Source organism: Corvus moneduloides, chromosome 10 (assembly GCF_009650955.1).
Source record: "Corvus moneduloides isolate bCorMon1 chromosome 10, bCorMon1.pri, whole genome shotgun sequence".
Classification (NCBI taxonomy): Eukaryota; Metazoa; Chordata; class Aves; order Passeriformes; family Corvidae; genus Corvus; species Corvus moneduloides.
The window spans coordinates 27,018,076-27,037,347 of NC_045485.1; the positions used below are offsets into that span (position 1 = coordinate 27,018,076).

Here is a 19,272-nt window from a genome sequence, read left to right on the forward strand (position 1 = left end):
GGGGGCTCAGTCCCGGGCGGCGCTGAGGGGAGCGGAGCGGAGGGGAGCGGGGCGGGCGGGGGCTCAGTCCCGGGCGGCGCTGAGGGGAGCGGAGCGGAGGGGAGCGGAGGGGAGCGGGGCGGGCGGGGGCTCAGTCCCGGGCGGCGCTGAGGGGAGCGGGGCGGGCGGGGGCTCAGTCCCGGGCGGCGCTGTCCCGCCGCTCGCGGCGCACACACAATGGAGCAGGTTGAAGAGGCGCGGGGCCGCGGCAACACCGGGGCTGGATCTCGGCTCGGGCCGCCGCAGCCGCTCCGCCGGCGGACGGGACGCTCCGCTCCACGGAGGCCGCTCCGGGTTTCGGCAGGGTCCGTGGCGGGGGCGGGCCGCGCCGGGCCGGGCGGGGCGGGCGGCAGCGCTGGGGTTTGAACGGGAGCAGGTTGTGCGCCCGGAGCGGGTTGGGGCTGTGCGGGTGGCTGTGGCGGCGAGGGACCGCACCGGACCGGGCCCGACCCGACCCAGCCGGCGGCCACGGTGAGGGCGGACGGGACCTCCGAGCCCCGTTCCTGTGTGCGGCCCCGCGGGCGCTCCTGCGGCAGGACGGGGCTGTGTTCCTGCGAGCCTCCGCTGGGCTTTCGCTTGCGGTTGATGCTGGTTTCTCCCGGTGTTTGCGGCCGAAAGTTGAGGTGAGGGTTTACAGGGTGTAACTTTTTTCGGCCTCTTTTACAAAGACCGGTTTACGCTCCGCTCGCCCCGGTCGCTCGCTGTGCGAAGGAGCCGCTCCGGGGCTCTCCTGAGGTGCTGCCGCAGCCGCTGCTCCGGCCGTGTTTGTCCTGCTGGATACAGAAAGGATGGCCGGGATGCACTTGCAGCCGTTGTCCCGCGGCTGGCCCCGCGTTCGCCATGTGCCGGGGCGGCTCTGCCCCGCGGCTGTGCCAGGGCAGCACCTGGGCCGCGGGCAGTGAAACCGGAGCGAGCTGCAGCCGCTGGGCTCGCCCCAGGCCGAGCCCAGCCCGTGTTAAAAGAGGCTTAGCGGAAAATCCCGACGCCCGTGAAGAGCGCAGGACAGCAGGCAGGAGTGCCGCACGGTGGGAGCACGCCTGTCCCCACCTGGAAGGTGCTGGGGAAGGTGGGGGTTGAGAAGAGTCAGACCTCTTGCTGGATTGAGTCCTCCCTAAGAATACCTTATTTCTAATTGCCTACTCCATAAACCATTAAAAAAAAAAAAAAAAAAAAGGAAGTGCAATGATGTGGAAATTAAACTCCGTGCACGTTTTGTTGTAATTAAGCTACTCTGTGCAATTCTGGGAACTTCAGCTGGCTGAAAAGCGTTTTAGAAGAAGTGTTATTAAATTCCAGGGAGAAAGATATAAGCCTTATCTGATGGACCAGTCATAGGCTCTTTGTTTAAAGTGTGCTTTAACTCCTGTGTTATAAAACACAATGTTTGCCTGTTTTCAGGGGGCCCTCCTGATTTACTTGTCCTTGGGACTTCTGGCCCACAGGTTGCAAAACTTAAAGGAAATGAAAGAAAACTTGAGGTGTTTGTTCTGAAATGTGAAAGAATAATTGCAGGTAACAGTACTGAAAAGAGAGGCAGTGTTCAACCCTGCAGTGAAGCACCTGAGTTAAAGATAATGTGGGATATGGAAAGAAAATCCAGGCTTTTTGGGAGGTGAGAGACAGCAGAGTGCATGCACGCTGTTAAAAATCTTCCTGGTTCTTTAAGCATCAGCTCCCTGGAATAAGTTTGAGAGTGCTACTTTTACAGAATTTGTTTTTAACTCTGAAGGATGCTTTTTTCCTACATTTAAAAATGCCCGTAGCCTGTTAGAGAAAGAAATGTTAAGTTTTATCAGCTGAAGATGCGCGACTGTTCACGGGTGCTTTCTGGTTCTTTGCTACCCATTGTCTATAAAAATGGGGATCAGCTGGTGGGTTGGGATCAAGTGGTGCACAACTCATTATTTTAACAATAGGGGCTCGGCTTGGGAGGTTGCCTAGGGAATTGATTTAATGCTGCTGTCCTTTCAGCCGTTGAGGCGGATGTCCCGCCATGACTTTGATCAAAATCACCGGTATTTGAGAAGGAGAATAAAATTTTCACTCCATAAAAGCAAAGGAGAGGCCACCCGCTATTAACAGCTCCCAGTTTTGCATGAGCTGATCTGTAATTTAAAACACTGTCAAGAAATACCCGTGGCAGTAGAACAGTTTCATGAGCATCAAAATACAGAATGAAAATTAGTCCTCTGTTCAATATTTGGCTTCCCCTCACTTCTGAGAAAGGCTTTAACACCTAAGCTGTGTGTTTCTGTTGGCTCTACAAAGTAATCTTGCTATAAATGGAATAGTTTTCCTTTAATGAAATATGAATAAGCTGAGTTTTTTCTAAGGTGTCAGCCAAGATCCAATTCAATTTAAATTGATAGCGTTGATGGCAGAGCCAGGGCACAGCCACATGGAGTTGTGTGGTGGTGTAGAGATTTGTTTTGTTTGTTTGCTCTGGGTTTTTCTATAAGTTTAAACAACGCTGAATGTTAAAAAAACAAAATCCAACTCTCTGAATTGGGAAAGCAAATGTCTGTCTCCAGGTTTGCTGGAGACCTGCTGCACTGTCTGCAGTAGGACAGCATTTTCTGCCTGTGTTTTCAGAGGAGGTAAGACGGTCATGCCTAATTGCTTTGGAGGGTCTTACAGAAACTCCTTCGATGAGTGCTTCAGATGCACTTGACTGTGTTGAAGTGAGGGTGCTGTACAAGCAGTTTTATGGCCTTTTCCTCGTGGCACAGTGGGATGCAGAGCATGTTCTGAGCAGTCATGGCTGTTGTACCGGGAGGCTGTTAGAGCCAGTGATTCCCTGGGCGGTGGATTCATGGGTTTGAACCTCTGGGTCTGGCCTGTGCCAGGGATAAATCTGGCTTGCTTCCCAGCCCACAGGCAGAAGGTGCTTCTGGTGGAGCCCTGCAGGGGTCAGCTGGTGCCAGACTGATCTAACGGCCAGGAGGGAGCTGTGTGCTCTTGTGTACTTATTTGGGTTTGTTTTCCTCCTTTCTTGTTTACTTTAGGAAACTGGAACTGTTTTCTGTAACAAAGGTGGCTTTCTTGTTTCGATCTCTATGGTTACTGAGGGCGGTGTTGTTACTCCAGAGATCTGAGCTTGCCCTCTGATCTGAGCTTTCCTGACTTTGGAGCCTTTTGGTGCTCATCTGACACACAGAAGGACTATCTAGTGTACTTGGGTGGCTGGGAGTGAAGTGGAGCACAGATCTGAGGGATGGGAAGGCGGGTTGGGGGATCCACAATGCGAGGAAGTATCTGCAGATGGGCGCTTACAGGGCTTCCCCTGGGGGCAGTGGATGTGCAGGGGAGGGGCAAGGAGAGGTGGGCAGAGTTTGGGGCAGGCGCCTGTTGCAGGGCTAGAAACAGCCAGGGACAGGGTGCTGAGGATGCCACGTGCCCCGGTGGAGGCTCAGTCATCCACTGAAGGATGTAAAACCGCTCCAAGGGCGTTTGGCCGCGTGTGTTACAGTTCTTGGCATGAGGTGCCCATGTGAGTCTCTTCAGCCTGAAGTAACTCAAGGCTGCTTGCAAGAAACTTCAAGTGGAGACAGGCTGTGGTGCAGAGCGGTCTGTGCTCGGTTCCAGATGTGATGTATTTGAGCTGACACAGAGTTTCCTGTTCCTTTGCACTCTGAGTGTGACCCAGCGTGTGGCTGAGGTGGAATACGGGATGTGTCAGCTGGGAAGGCTTGGGTCACATCAGACAATGCTGAGCCTCAACGAGCTTTTCTTTCTTTGCTTGATCTTTGTTCCACCCAGAGGTGAAAAAAAGGAAGAATCTTATCAATTACCAGCTGTGTTAATTGATGTCCAGCACAGAGGGTCTTGTGGTGTGAAATGCCCACTCCTTGGGGGAGCCACACACCCACTGATAAGAGGCCAAGTACACAAGGTGCAGGTCATCCATGTCCATGCCTTTCCAGGCATCTTATTTTTATCTTCACAGTTCATCACATGGTGAGTCGTCTCTCTGCATTTTAGATTTTCATTTACAGAAAGATTTCTGCATTCACTTGCAGTTTGAAACCCTCTGTGCAGCAGACCCAAATCTGATTTGGATTGGTGAATGGGTGTACAGAGAGCTGGCAGAGGCAGCAGAAAGGTGTGCAGAGCACTGGAAATCTGTGCGAGGAAAATGTGCATGGACTTTCACTCATACTGACCCATCCCATGTCTGGTGGGATGAGTGTCACCCTGAACAAGGTGTGCAGGGCAGGTGCCAGCTGAAGCTGTGCCTGCTGAACCTCAGAGGCAGCAGCATGCTGCCCTCCTGGAAAGAATTCCTTAAAGAGGAGAACAACAAATTCCATTTAGGCCTCTCGAGGAATGGGGAGCAAATGCTAATTCCCTTTCAGGGTCTGTTGCCATGGGGAGTCAGTTCAAATCCTTTCTAATGCCTTCCTCAGCAGCAAGTTGTGCTGACACATGCTTTTCATGGCTTCCAGTGATGCCAGAAGGAGCGGAGAAATGACTGGGAACAAAAGCTCCATGGGAATGAACAGCCCCGGGAGGAGCAGAGGTTGCTGTAGGCTGGCTGGGCTGGCACAGGTGGAGTTGTCCTTTGCACAGGGAGCTCAGCTCGGTGTCCTGCCCACCTGGGAGGGATGGGTGCCAGGGAACTTGTCTGCCAGACCCTGGTGTGGTGCTGTGCAGGGAGCCCAACCTGTTCCTCTTGCTTCTAAAGAGCAAATCCTGGGAATTTGTCCTCTAGCAGGACCCAAGCTGGATGTGGTCAGGGTTGGGCTGAGCCTCTGTCCTCATCTGGTGAGCGATGCAAGATGTGTTTAGTGCTCTCCTGGCGGAATAGCCAAAGTATCTGATTAAACCCAGTAAAATTTTTTTTAAATCTGCATTTTCAAGAAGATTCATCTATCTAAGAGCATGCAAGTGCAGGATCTGTATCCCAAACTCTGTTGTGACCTTTTCCCTTTGATTAGACAGCTCTGAATTCTCAAAGTTTCCAAGAGCTCCCAGGGAAATCCACAGGATGTTTCTTTGCTCCCATTCTGTCTTGCCCCCTCTGACACCTTTGCAGCCAGCGTGGTGCCAGCACAGCTGTTTTGGCCTCGTGGCACGTTTGAGTAGGGAACTCACCTGTCAGAAAAATAAACCAAGCAAAAATCTCTGCTTTTATTCCTCCAGACCACTTCCTAGAGGAATAAGAAAAGGGTCCTATACTGGATGGTTTTGTTTTCTATTACCAAGTATTGTTGATGTTTTTTCCATGCTGATAATAGTTATGGTTAAATATTTGCTGTTCGCAAGGGAGTGTAATTTGGGGGGGATTTTTTAAGCTTTTTATTTTTTAAGTTTTATGCAAGATGCTTTAACTCTGGAAAGTAGCCATACATTAATGACATAGTTTATACCATAGGTAGGTAAAACTTTGTTTTGTAAGTTATCAAAATGACATCAATTTGTTGGAAAAAATGTCTTTTTGTGTCAGCAGTATGGAACTTCCATCTTGCATGCCTTGCCTATTCTGCCTGGCTCCCATATGTGTAACTTTAGCAACGTTTATGCAAGTTATTTTGAGTGAATGTTGATATTTGATGCTGATTAAAGTGGAGATTTGCACAGATGATGTGTGGAACCCTTGGAGCCTGGCTTGTGTGACAATTAAATCTAAATCTGCATGAATTTAGACCAGCTTAAATGCTTAGCAATATTTGGGTGACTGTCAGTGGCTTAGTGGAATAAGAAGCCCAAGACTGCAGATGGGTAAATGCCCCATGAAATATTGTCATATTAGGGTTTTATAATCTCATCAGATTTGGTTTTTAGGTCTAACTATGGCTAAGCTTTTCATCCAAGAACTACTTTGGTTTGTGGATACTGTTGTCAAAAAACCCAGCCCATGTTGTGCAGAACTGGTCTCTGAAAGCTTGAGGGTTGTTCCACCAGAGTTGTCACTTTGGTTAGAAAGTAAAAACATGGACTGGGAAGTTCCTGTGGGTGGCTACTGATTAACTAGGAGAAAACCTGAAGCATATTTTAATATGGTCCAGGGAAAGGAAGTTGGTGAGGGCATAAAGATTCCCAGTTGCATCTTGTGGCGTGAACAGAAATGCAAATGACTTCTCTCCCTCTGGTCAGTACCTGTTATTTCTAATACCAGTGTAACAAAGGGCTGAGCCCTGGGCTCTGGGGAGCATGTCCTGGAGAAGTGTCTGTGTGCTCTGCAGTGTGTTTGCCAAGCTGCTGAGTGATGATGGCACCTTGGGAAATGATGTAGAGCTTGATGTGGAACATTTCTTTATCGAGCTAAGAAACTGTACAGAAAGCCCAGCGATCCCCTCTGGGCAGCCCTTGCTCTGTTCCCGAGGACAGCAAGTGAATCTCTTGCTTATTCTCAAACTGCAGATAAAGCACTTCCTTCCTTCTAATAATACTGAAGGTTTGTTGTGAAGCTGAATTGCTTAGGTTCTCAATGCCACTTCGGGATTCTCCAGGGGAAGTTCAAAGTAATATTTGTCCTTTGGTGTTTATTTTCTGTTTGCAGTGACTGGAAGGTAGCTGCCCACATGAGATGGTGTCATCAGAGATGCTGCGTGCCCCCACCACAATCCCAGCTGCCACACTAAAGCCCAGCCTTTCTCTCTGGACTATATTCCTGCTGCTTAGTGCCAGCCAGATGGTCTGTCCTCCCTCCCATACGGAGATCTCTAAAGCTCATCAGAGGGCTCTGGGCATAGCTGGAGCCAATACAGCATCATTTCCATCACAGCATTATTTCCACCACACACTTGGGGTGGCCTTTGTGTGACTCTGGATTGCTCTTCTCATTTCTTACCTTTTTTCTTAATTATTATTTTGTTATACTTTTCCTTTATGTCAGTTGTAGAGCCCAGTATTTCTGAACAATTTTTCATGCTAAAATTTGTCACAAGCTTCCAAAATCAGTAGCCCTCTCAATATTCAGTGTTTTCTGGACTTTCCTTTAATTACCAGGGACATGCACTTTATACGCCATTTGGGGCTAAAGAAAGGAATCAGTTTTTTATAAATCATACTTTCCCCATATGTTCACTGGGTAGATACGAGCGCTGAAACTGGAGCTGTGGTTTTGTCCGAGGGAAGTGGCGGTGTCCTGCAGGACCTGCCCTGCCATTCGGAACGATCCATGGTATCTGATGGAGTCACTGCTGTTGTCTGTGGAAGTGCTCCGGGAACAAGCAGGGGAGAGGGCAGGCGAGCAGAGAGCCATCAGCAGTCTCAGCCTCTGATCTCACTCAGTGTGCCCGCTCTGGGAGCGGCCACAGGGCTCAGACACCTTCCTGGCTGTGCTAAGTGCCCGTGTGCTTATACCCTCTTCACACTGAGACCTGCTCAGTGTCCAGGTTAAACACTGCAGATAAATATTTGGATTGTGCTGCTGCTTTCCGAAACAGTTCCGTGCTGAGCCCAGCAGCCCGAGCTGAGAGCGTTTCACTGAGTGCGGCTCAGCCTGCAGCTGCTGGTAACACGCACTGTGATTCCCTGGAATGAGGGAATTCTCTGCTTCTCTGCACAGCGCACTCAGGCACGGCTTTTTTCTGTGTGAGAGGGGAGACTGCAGAGTACAGTGAGACATGGGGGGCGGTCAGATGTTGTTCTTGGTGTTGAGCCTCTTGCCATGAGAAGCATCTCTCCCAGCCTGGGCAGGGCATATGCATCCTCTGCTGCATTCAGAATATCTTACACGTTCATTTCCACAACTTTTAGAATCAAATAACTTCATAAAACATGCATAGAATGAAACTTTCCCTGTGAGTAGTTTACCCTCTTTCTGATTACAAAAAGAATCAATATTTGTTCATCTCATCTGTGTCTATATCTGCACTGTTTATTCATGCATGCACATATGAATATGTAAGTTAACTTACTTTTGCATCAAACTTTGAGCAATGTCAGCTTACTTCTATTAATAACAAGCAATACCAGTTTACTTCCATTAATAATTTGAGCAGTATCAGTTTCCTTCCATTAAGAACTCTCTTGTGAAGTTCACCTCTGTACAACTAATCAAAGCTCTTTGAAGAAGTGTCTCTCATGGAACACAGTGCTCAAAGCACTAAAATAAGGCAGCTGACAGGTTTAATGGAAATTAATCAGCTGAAATAGAAGATACAGTTCTCTCAAGTTGCTATGTTTCTGCACACCACATAATGGACTCCTTGCTCAACTTCCAGATTAATTACTTTATCCAGATACAAAGTAGGTGGATTCCTGACAGGTTGGAGTAGCATCTCTTCTCTCACGTAGTGAAGCACCGATTGTTTTACCTTTTGGAATGAATGTGGCAGGCTCAGGGCTGAACCTGCAGGAATTTTGCTTATTGTGAAAGTGATACCCCCAAGCTGAGAAACCTGCAGAGTGGAAAAGTGAGGAGTGTTTTCAACTCTCTCTGAATTGGCTGCTTTATCAAGTAACTACACAAGCTGATTTTCAACTCAGATTTATATCTGGTCAGGATTTTGGTAAATTTTTGCCAAAATAGTTTTGTTGTTACAGTCCTAATTATACCTAATTATATGCTTACAGGCACTTTTTACTCTAATAGCTTATTCTACGTGTACAAAATAAGTGATACAGGTACAGCCTGCATTTTAGTCTGTGGCATAGGCAGCATGTTCTTTTTCTCCTGTATTGAAATGATGCAAATTTGTGTTAAGTTCCTAAGTGCGTGTTCCTTTGAAACGATGGTATTTGGCCCAAGTGCGGGGTTGGTTGGGATTTTGTTTGGGTTTTTTTTTACTGTAGAGTAAGGCATGATCTTGGCTGGGCTCTCCTGGAACCCTGTACAGCAAATAACTTTGAAGACTGTCCAAAAAGCTGCTGGTGTTTCTTAGGAAGGTTTTCTTGTGGGATGTTTGTGTCAGCTGATGCAGCCCCTTCGGGAGCCTGCCTTCATCCCTGATGTGCCCGGGAGAACCTTTGTTCCAAGGGGCCACCGTGGTGTGGGAAAACCCTTTGTGCAGGAACAAAGGAGGATTGTATCAGCAGCGGCGGTGAAAGGGAGGGGAGGGGGCTCAGGGGCTCCTTCAGAGGCACTGCAGGGATATATTGACAGCCACGTTTCCCTGTAAATCTCCCCTGTGGTACGGGTTCTGTGTGGGAGCCGGGCGGGAGATAAGATCTCCTTTTATTGTGTGCAAATTCTTAGTGGCGAATATTTGATATGGTTTCCTTAATTAAAACGTGGCGCCTCTTGTACTTTTGTAGCCTAAAGCAAAAAGCCTGGCAGTAGGCTGGACTGTGAGGTTATTCCTGTGCTTTAAAAGTAACTAACAGCTTGTGTCTCAGTAATTAAGGCTGGAAGAGTGGCCTTAGTGCAGGCTAAAATGAAAGCTCGTGGCTGGCTGGGGCAAAAGTGCAGGAAATGTAGAAGATGAAGCCTGGCAGAAGTAGTAGCTATTGCTGCTTGGGTTCCAAAGTTTGGCAAAATATGCCTTTAGTGTAAACCATACACGGGCCATACCCAAAACACACCCCCAGTGGAGCTTGGGGAAGTTGTAAGATGGAGCAAACCACAAACAGGTGGTTTTGGCTCCCACCTGCAGCAGAGCATCCAGACCATCCCTGCTCCCCTCAGAGAGAGGCAAATTCCACATGTGCAGCCACAGCCTCCTGGCTAGCCCGGGGCAGGAACAGCACGGGTGTCACACTGGGACTGGCCTGCGGGTCTCTAATGCTTGCAAGTAACCATGAACAGTGACACTTAGGCACGAGTTACTGGCTGCAGCCCCGTGCTTGGTGCTGCTTCAGCAGAGGAGACCTCCACATCTTCCAGACTGGAGCTTGAGAGCCCTGCAGCTCTCTGGGGGAGAGGGGGAGGCCCGTCCCCTGTGCTTCGCCCCCAGATCATGGGATGCTGCTGCCCCTCCTCAGTGCCACTGCTACCGAGCCTTCCCTGAGCTCAGCCGGCTGCCCAGCCTCGCAGGAACAGCCTGGGTTTGTCCTGGTGCCTGACTGAAGTGGTGGGAGAGGAGGTCTGCTCAGCCCCGGCAGGGACTGCAATAGAGCTGAGACTGGAGGACCAGAATCAGGAGATATTTCTGGGCTCTTCATGATGATCTCCTTCACCTTCACCACACTGCTGCATGGGGAAATGGGAAAAGTTCTCCAGGTTCTTCTGTTCCATTATTAGCTGAGTGCGGTGGCTGCACCCAGGAAATGATTGTAGCTAAATTGGTTGTTAAGGATCAGAGGAGTGCAGTTGGCTGGGATTTCAGATTACTTATTGTCCTTTTTTGTTTTGAATGAAATGGATCTGTGTCCCTCAGCAGAGCTGCAGGCCAAGCACTTCATGTGCTGTAGTGCTTCATTTGGGTTTGTTACTAAGGCCCCCTGGCAGTAGTTTTATGAGGAGATTTGGGTGGCAGTGTCCTTACATCCTGCTAGAATTGCTTGGATGAAGACAGTTGGAGTTGTTTGTGCCAAGTGTGGGCGAGCAAGCAGCTGGGTTGACCAGAGTGAAGGTGGGAGGGAGATAAAATGGGAGACCAAAGTGGGCTTATAACAGGAAGGGGTGTCTGGATTGCTGAAACCAGAACTTGAACTTCATAAAATAGCGAAGGGAGAAGGAGGATCCAGTGAAAGGATTTGGTGTCAGGACAGGAGATTAAGGATTCCATGGCTTCAAAGAAGTATGAAATGCTGGTGTGTCTGCTTGTAACCATAAGTGTTAATTTTGGGTGGTTTATGTAACTGCTCTTCCTCAGGCTCAAACTGTCTGTCCATGGGCGAGTTCATCCCAAGTGCCACAGGGCAATGTCTGCCAAGGGCAAGGGCACGGGCACAGGGACCCTGAGTGCTCATAACTCTGCTCTGGTCTTGAAATCAGGGGGTGATTACCTTTGAGTCACCTTTTTAATTACGGTAACCTTCTCTTGGGGAGGATTTATAGTTTTGTGGTGTTGTCGGATGTGCCTGTAGCTTGTTAAATATGGGACAGCATCACTGAATGGATTAAATTGATCGTCTCTCCAGGCCCCACAGTGGCCTGCAGTGGCTGGGGGGGTGACAGTGACAGAGGTGCCCATTGCGGGCACAGCCAGGCTCCCTGCAGCAGCCTGGGACTTGCTGGCTGGTGGCACCAGTGCAGTCCAGTTCTGGCTCTGTCCAGGTGATGTGTCCATGCCCTTTGCCTGGATGTCCATGGAGATGGGCATGTTTGGAGAGCGAAGAACGACATTTGTTGTCATCTTTGCATGAAGCCAATCAACCATTTTGCATAAAGGGCTCAAATAACTACAGTGCTTGCAGTAGTTGGGCATTTTTTGTAAATTAAGTCCCACTGACCAGTTCTCGTTTCCCTTGCAGGGTCAGAGCCTTTGATGGTGAGCGGGAAGCGGCCTCAGGATGAGTTACTGGAGTCTGGATAAGAAGAGCTGCCTGCAGTACTGCAGGCACTTCCTAGCGGACAACGGCGTGTTCCACGGTGAGCTGCAGACTTACTCTGCACTGTCGCTGTTTGTGTTTCCTGCGGCCCGCGGGCCCGGACATTGTCTGTCCGCGCCTGTGTCTCCCTGGGGCCGCTGCTCCCGGGCCGCTCAGCCCGCCGTGCTGGGGGCCGAGCCTCGGCCGTGCCCGCACCGAGCGGGGGCTCTGCCGGGCGGCGCTCGGGGCGTGCGGGACCCGCGCTAGTGCGGGGGCAGGCGGGGCTGCGGCGGGGGCGCCAGGGGGCGCTCCGGGACCGCCGCCCCGGTGCGGCCGGGGCCGGCTCCCCCCGATCCCCGCCCCCGGGGCGGCCGGGGCCGGCTCCCCCCGATCCCCGCCCCGGTGCGGCCGGGGCCGGCTCCCCCCGATCCCGATCCCCGCCCCCGGTGCGGCCGGGGCCGGCTCCCCCCGATCCCCGCCCCCGGTGCGGCCGGGGCCGGCTCCCCCCGATCCCGATCCCCGCCCCCGGTGCGGCCGGGGCCGGCTCCCCCCGATCCCCGCCCCCGGTGCGGCCGGGGCCGGCTCCCCCCGATCCCGATCGCCGCCCCCGGTGCGGCCGGGGCCGGCTCCCCCCGATCGCCCCCCCGGGGCCGGGTCCCCCCCGGGGCTGTCAGTGACGGACCCACCGCGGTCCGACCGACCCCTGGGTCCCACCCCGTGCTGCCGCCGCTCGCCCCTCCCGTAGCGCACGGTATTCCCGGGCAGACGGAGGGGACTGGCTGGGAGCCCTCCCCCTCCTTAAGTTCGGCTGCGGTGCTGCCTGAAGCACCGAACCCTGCAGAGGAGCAGCAGCTGCAGCACAGCTGGGGACAGAGCTGCTCTGGGGATCGGTGCTGGTTTTGCTTTGGATGACACGGGCTCGGGGGCTCCAGCAGGTCTCATCTAATCAGACAGCTGGACCCCTGTCTGCTGAGGGAGTGACTTCCTAATGCTGTTCTGAGAGGCCCACATCTTGTATTCTCTATTCCCTTTGAGGTCAGTAATTAAAACCCATCACTTTAGGGCAGATTTATGGCACTATTAATAACAGCAGCACAGAATGGCTATGAATTGAAGATAGAAATACTCGTCTCATTCAAAGCAAAGGTAATTTTTTTCCCTAGAGAGCGTACATCTCCATTTCAATGTGTTTGTTAGGACTGGAGAGGTTTGCAGCCCACTGTAAAACAAACTGTGTCTGCATTTTTGTCACTGTGGTTATGTCACCATCGATGAAGTTAATGGCTTAGTGGGAGAATTAATCGTTTGTCAGTCTGTGAATCTTCCTAATGAAAGCCAATTCAGAGAGAGCCCCATTTTTCCCTGTACTGCTTTTTTCCTTGCCCATGGGCACTTCTAGTTCTATTTGGGACACCAGAAGAATGTTAATAACTTTCTGTAAGTAAGTCTGACAGTGGTGTTGTCACATTAATTCATGTGTGTGCTGCATTTGGGACTTGTGTTAGAGGGAAAGTGCTGTCATCTCCAGGCACAACCATTCTGCTTCTCCAATGAAATGGATTCATTCCTGGGATTTATCAGGCCACTCGTGTGGTCCCACTGGTTTTGGTGGGGTCATGTTCCTTCAGAGTTCCCTCTGACCTTGTGGAAGGGCTGTGTTCACCCAGGTGCCCCGAGCACTTGTGGCAGTGTTTTGTGAAATGCCTGTTAATCCCTGTTCTCCCCAGGCAGCTCCCTGCTCTCCTGCACCAGTGTGTAACTGGAGCAGCTACACAGATCTGTATTTGCAGCTCTGCTACTCCAGAATAGTGAAAGAAGAGTCTGGTCCATGCTCTGTGACCTGAGGTGGTATTTCATCATAGAGCAGCACCATGTCTTTACCCTGCTGATGGTGTAAAGGCTGGATAATGATCCATCAGCACAGAGTCCAGTAATCCATGACCAGCTATTGAGAGATGAGTCTGCAAAGTGATAATCATCTACAGCTCAAGGCATAATTAGCAGGAATCCTAGACCAGAAAGATTTCACGGTTTAGTTTTTTTATCTTTGATTCATGACCAGATAAGATTAACTATTTTTCCCTGACAGAATCCATCAGGGCTTCCCATTTGTCTCCCTTAACCTAAACAAGACACTGCAGAGACAGTTCCTTTCCCTCTGAGTGTACTGAGGGGGCTGAAGTCCCTGTGGGACAGTGACAGAGGTGACAGTTCCCACAGCGTGGTGTGAGGATGTGTGCATGTTCCAGGAATTAGCATGGTGTTCTGATGCTCCAGAGGAGCTGGGTTCCTCCAGGGCTGTGCTGATAATTCAGGCTGCTCCTATTATCCAAGTGCACCCTTTCACTGGGAGCAGTGGGACTGTTCAGTTGCCTCAGGGCTGTCTGGAATCGAACCTGTGAGCTGAAGGAACTGCTGCACCTCGGGTGCAAGCCAGGTGAAAGTATCCCACGGGGTCGGCTGGTGTTCTTAAAAAGCCTGGGAGTATCTTTAGAAGGACTGGAAGTGTCTGCAGAGGTGCACAAGAGGAATTTTGCTGCCCAGCTGTGCTCCTCTCTGGTGTTTGTTTCACACCCTTGTGGCACCTGCTTTGCTTTAAGCACCTGAGCAGATGATGTTTCATTTGTTCACCTCCCGCTGAGGAGTTCAAATGCAAGAACTCGTGGACTGCATAAATAAAAACGCTGAAGTTCTGTGTTTATTGGGAGTGGTTTAATTTTTTTGTGTAAAAAAACCAAAAGCTGACCAAAAAACCACCAACAAAACCCCCCAAAAAAACCAAACCTCCCCCCAGAAAAGGAAAAAAGGCTGAGCTTGCACCAGAAACACCCCACTGAGCCTGCAGCCCTGTTGCAGTGTAGTGCCCCTGCAGCAGGAGGATGGCACCTGCCCCGTGGGATGCATTAGTGTGGGATGTCACATCCCTGGATGTGCTCAAGGCTGGAGGGGGCTTGGAGCACCCTGGGATAGCGGAGGGTGTCCCTGCCCATGACAGGGGTGGAAGAAGATGAGTTTTAAGGTCCCTCCAACCCAAAGCACTCTGATTCTGTAATCAGGCAAAGGAAGGTGGAATTTTGAGTGTTCAGGAGTAAGATGAAGGTGGTGGTGCGTCAAGGCCCAGCCAAATGCAGTTCTGGGCAGCAGTGTTTGAGCAGGGGGAGCTCAGGAACAGAGAGAAGGGCTACAGAAATGGAGATGAGATTTGTTTAGCTTGGGAAATCAAAGACTGAGAAGGGATGTGACTGCTGGCTCTGAGTGCATTGCAAAGAGAAAGCTCAGGGAGGAAAAGGCTTATTTGAACTGATGGGGCAAGTTGGCACAAGAGCAAGTTGAAAGTTGTCCACGAGTGTATAAAACAGGCACAGGAAAAACTGAGGTACTTTGAGTGGGAGATTGACTAGTTTTGGAAAAACTGTTACAGCATTGTATTTGTGCTCTTGCTCTGAAGTTGTAAATGTGATTAGTAAGCAGTGTATTGAGTAATGGGAAATAAGGCTTGGAACACTGTCTGTGGTCCCAATTCAATGCCTGTGTCCAGTGAACTTCAAATACAAACAGCAGTGCTCCCATTCCATTCAGGAGAATGCTGCTGTACGTGGATCAGGCTGCTCTCTACCAGGTTCTAATGATGCTTTGAGACACTTGCATGTTGTTAGACAAGAAGTATTGATACACAGTTGTGGGGCTTTCCATGGGGCTCTGATGGGTTGTCTTTAAATAATGACTGACATTCATGTGTGTAATGAACTGGTGTGCATCCACATTGCCCAAGGCTTTCTCATCATTTTATAATTTTATTAGGAAAAGCTGCTAATGGCTGCATTTGCAGGATATTAAAATTATTATCTGTTTATGTCTCAAATTTTTGGTTACAGAAGTGGAGGTTGCTGCTGTGCCTTGTACTCTGGGGAGTCTTATCTTCCCAGAAGCAAAAATGTCAGTTTTCTTCATCAGCATCAGCAGCGAGATACAGCAGTGTGTGTGCACACAGAGAATAACAGCCCAGACACGGGGCTGCGGGTGAGCTGTTTTAGCAGTTTCTGCAGAACGGAGAAGACAAGCAATTAGAGTGTTTGGAATAGCCTCGAGGATTTGATGAACCCACTTTCCTTTTTCTTCCTCTTGCAAGCAGTTCCAAAATACAAAGTACAGCATCCCTCTAGGCGTGGAAGAAGAGATCTTTTTTTTATTTTTGAAGGGGCTTTAAGCTGTAAATGTGCATCATGTTTTGTTTGTTTGCTGGCAATAACAATGTAGGAATGGCTGTGAGCAAACATTCATCTGCTTTGCTACTAGATGGTCGGGGCTAAAAGTATAAAGGGAAAAAAAACCCCAAAGTGTATGGAGCAGCCCTTCCTGTGGCTCCCAGTGCCTCCCAGTCAGCAAGGCAAGTACTTCCCCAGCCAAAACTGCATCTAGATAATTGCAGTTTTTATCATTGCATGTGATAGTTTTATTTTTTCCATAAGAATTTTGGAATTCGTTCATGCTTGTGACCATCTGTGGGAATTAACTCCAAAACTTGTGGTGGTTGGTGTGAACCCTCAGGTTGGAGGGAAGCAGGAATTCAGGCTGTCACAGATGGAGCAGGTTGTGTTGCTCCATTGCTCCACCTTGGAAAGGGAATTGCCTGGAAGGTGTGAGTGGGGGCTGAGCCTGACAGGACACAGGTCCTTAAGTCATGTTGGGCACATCCTGGTGGCTCTGGCTGTCCAACATCCTGCTGAGGAAACCACGGAGAACCTTTCCTTGCTTCAGTGACCTTGGACTTTTGTGCAGTGAGGACATAAAATGCCTTCTGTTGTCCTTTTTATGCAGTCAAATGGTCTATTTTGGTTATTGGAGCACAAGAGTTTTGGGGGAGCAGTCCTAGAGCTTTGCCAAATTGCACAAATCCTTCAGGCCTGATGTTTGCTGATGGGCAGTGCTTTATAATTAGCTCTGCTGAAGCCTCGTGCAAGGCTGGGGGCACAGCTACAGATGCCAGATGTGGGCTGCAGGATTCAGCCTTTTATCTCCAGAGTAGCTTCAGCTGGAGTTTCATAATGATGCTGGGAAAGCAGAATGAGTTAGTAGTGCAGGAATTTGTGTTTTGGATCATATTCTGATTTACGTGGTGAAATATCCACAATTCATTCCTTCAGACAAACAGATGTAAATGAAAATGTGTTTGCAAGGAGAGCATTAAGGAATTAATGTACTAAAGTCCACTTAGGTTAAAGAAGGGCCTAAAATGCCTGAAAAAACTCTCTCTGTTTTGTTCAAGAACTGTCTTGGATCTGCTCATGAAAGGAGTCTCATGTGGGATCTGTCTCCAGACAATGGTTGAGTTCTAATGCTTAGTATTTTTCCTCTTCCATTTTTGTGTTTCTCAGCTTTCCATAGAACCATGTCTTCATTAATGATAAATGAGTTGATAAAAGCTTAAATCTGATAAAAATGATAAGTTTTCCATGCAGCTGATACAAAGTTTTATTCATTGCTGACTGACTTTTCACAAGGAGGTTGTCTCACAGTATAGGTCTAGGATTACACTTGGATGATGATTATGAAGATGTTGTTATCTCCTTATTTCATTATCTATTCCCTGTAAGAGGTGTTAGTTCTCTAATCAGCTTTTCTTGCTATTTAGCAGAATTAGCTTTGTACTGGTTTTCAGCTATTTTGACAGTGATAAAGGAAAACCCAATGAGCTAGAAAATGAACCTGCCTCTGATGCTGTAATTTCCAAACTGTTAGTTAAATCATATTCTCATTTATTGGAAAATGGATGTTTTGCAGTAGAACTTGCAGGGTTGTGTCTCTCTCCAGTAATCTGAGCCTTGTGAGGTGTGGGCAGAAAACCTAAGTAGGAAAAACAGGAGTGGAGGTGAGGCTGTTACCTTTCCTGCCAAACCTTAGCTTGGGACTCTGCAATACCCATGGGACAGCAGTGGTGGTTGAAAAGATCTTGTCTTATGGTGATCATCGATGGCAGTCAACTACAGGTAAAGGAAAATGAATTTTTTGTTCAGAAAGCTTGTTTGTCACCTGTTACCTCTGAGACTGTTAGAAGGGTGTGTGCTGTGGCTCTGCAGAGCATTCCCAGCAGGAGCCTGTGACCCCTGGGAGCCAGGAAAAGCCAAGCAAACCAATAGGGTTTGGGATTAGATGCAAAACCTGGCTTGGCACTGAGGAGTTGTCATGGGGATTGATTTTATTATTTTTTTTAAGTTGAATAAACCTACAGATATACCATTTGGCACATGTCATCTGAATTACATAAAGTCTTCATTTGTCTGCTGTCATGTTCTTCTATATAACATGCTTGAATTTCTAAAGGCATGTAGCCTTTAGGTATGTCTGGTTTTAAAATGAAGTCTATTTTGAAGACAAAATAATGAAAAATATTTTGGTGATTGTGTAAGGTTTCTTACAGAGCAGCTGTGGTGTTGAAGGTGCTTGTGTATAGCTTGTCTTATAATTAATAGAATGGTAGGAGTGTGAGTAATTTGCATTTAACACATTATCAGGTGCAATCTGATATAACAATAATTAAACTATACAGCAGTGACAGTTTATTTTTTGTTGTTGAATTGCAGCTATAGCACATCAGGTCATTTCAATGTACACACATTGGTAACTGTCTAGAGGCTTCAGCGAGGTGATTTCAGCCATGAATGTGGTGAGCTGAGGTGGGAACCAGAGCTGGGGTAACGCCGTGGCCGCGTTCACTTCTCAGAGTGGGACTTGTGCCACCTCCTGCCATCCCAGCCTGAGAGTGCCATTAGAACCACAGCTGGGAGCAGCCAAGAGATCCTGCCCTGGGTCTGGGGCCTTGTTTCACATTCCAGGGTGCTGGACATAGGCCATGGATACCCTGCCGTGTGCTGAGCTCTGTTGTGGGGGCTGTGGGAAGGTTATGTTAGCAACAGCTAAGCAATAATGATTTCTCAGGAAGTAGAACATGTCAGCTCCTCTTGGATCTTGTCTCTCATCCCACTGGGCACAGACCCAGGGCAAAGGCATAGGGATTCTCCCCTCCCGCTCGCAGAACCCCTGGCTGCAGATGCGGGGGGTTACTCTAGACTGGGGCTGGATTTCCCCTCCTGCATCCAGCCTGCGTCGCTCTGCCGCTCCTTAGCTGGAGTGTGGTAATCCCTGCCCGCCCAGCCGCCCCGCTGCTGCCCGTGGGATTTCCCTGCGCTTCCCGGGGCCGAGCAGCGCTTCCCGGTGCCCGGAGCGCCTGCGGTGCCCGGAGCGCTCCCGTGCCCGGAGCGCCGTGCGGGGACACGGGAGCAGCGCCGCTCCGCAGCCGCTGCACGAGCAGATGCTGCCGGCTCCCTCCCAGCCTGCGCTCCTCGGGCGTGAGCGAAGTTATCTGCTCTCGCCTCTGCATCTGTGCTATGGCTCACTGAGGTTTCCTCGCTCATCCTGAGGAGCAGCGCTCGGCTGTACTTCCAAGGATTGCTTTCCAAATGTGTTGGCTCTGAAGACATGAAGATGAAACGGAGCCTTTCCTGAAGGGAGAATTTCCATTCTGCTTGCCAATAATGTACGAGTTACAAATTTAATGGCAGACCTGGAAGTATATAAAAATTTAAGTCCAGAAAAAGGTAAGGATGTTTGAGTTTGGAATTGCCATAGGACGAGCTCATAACATTTCTGGAAATGCTTATAGAAAAATCAGGTAACTTAACCCTTGTGATTGGTAAGTTGTATACAGTGTTTGTGTGGACATTGTTGGTATAACAAATGTGTATCTATTCCTGAATGTTTAACAAGAAAACCTGGTGGGTTTATATTGACTTGAAAGCACATTTCTCCATGAAAACATGTATCTTGTATTTGAGATACTGCTCTTATGATGAGGAAAAACTGCACTTCTGTGTT

The 19,272-nt window shown here is 49.3% G+C and overlaps 1 protein-coding gene across 6 annotated transcripts in view; it reads left to right on the forward strand.

The window, feature by feature from the left end:
- Positions 1-431: 431 nt before the first annotated feature.
- Positions 432-19,272, forward strand: part of PLCH1 (phospholipase C eta 1) — a 57,916-nt gene continuing 39,075 nt past the window's right edge. For 3 of the 6 annotated variants that reach the window (XM_032119921.1, XM_032119925.1, XM_032119931.1), the window contains exons 1-2: positions 432-662; positions 11,344-11,461. In XM_032119921.1, coding sequence (XP_031975812.1) covers positions 11,383-11,461 — 79 coding nt within the window. In that variant the 5' untranslated portion in view covers positions 432-662; positions 11,344-11,382. Of the gene's footprint in view, positions 663-11,065; positions 11,147-11,343; positions 11,462-18,527; positions 18,996-19,272 lie in introns of those variants that run through there. The other 3 variants (XM_032119923.1, XM_032119922.1, XM_032119926.1) reach the window with 3 other exon arrangements.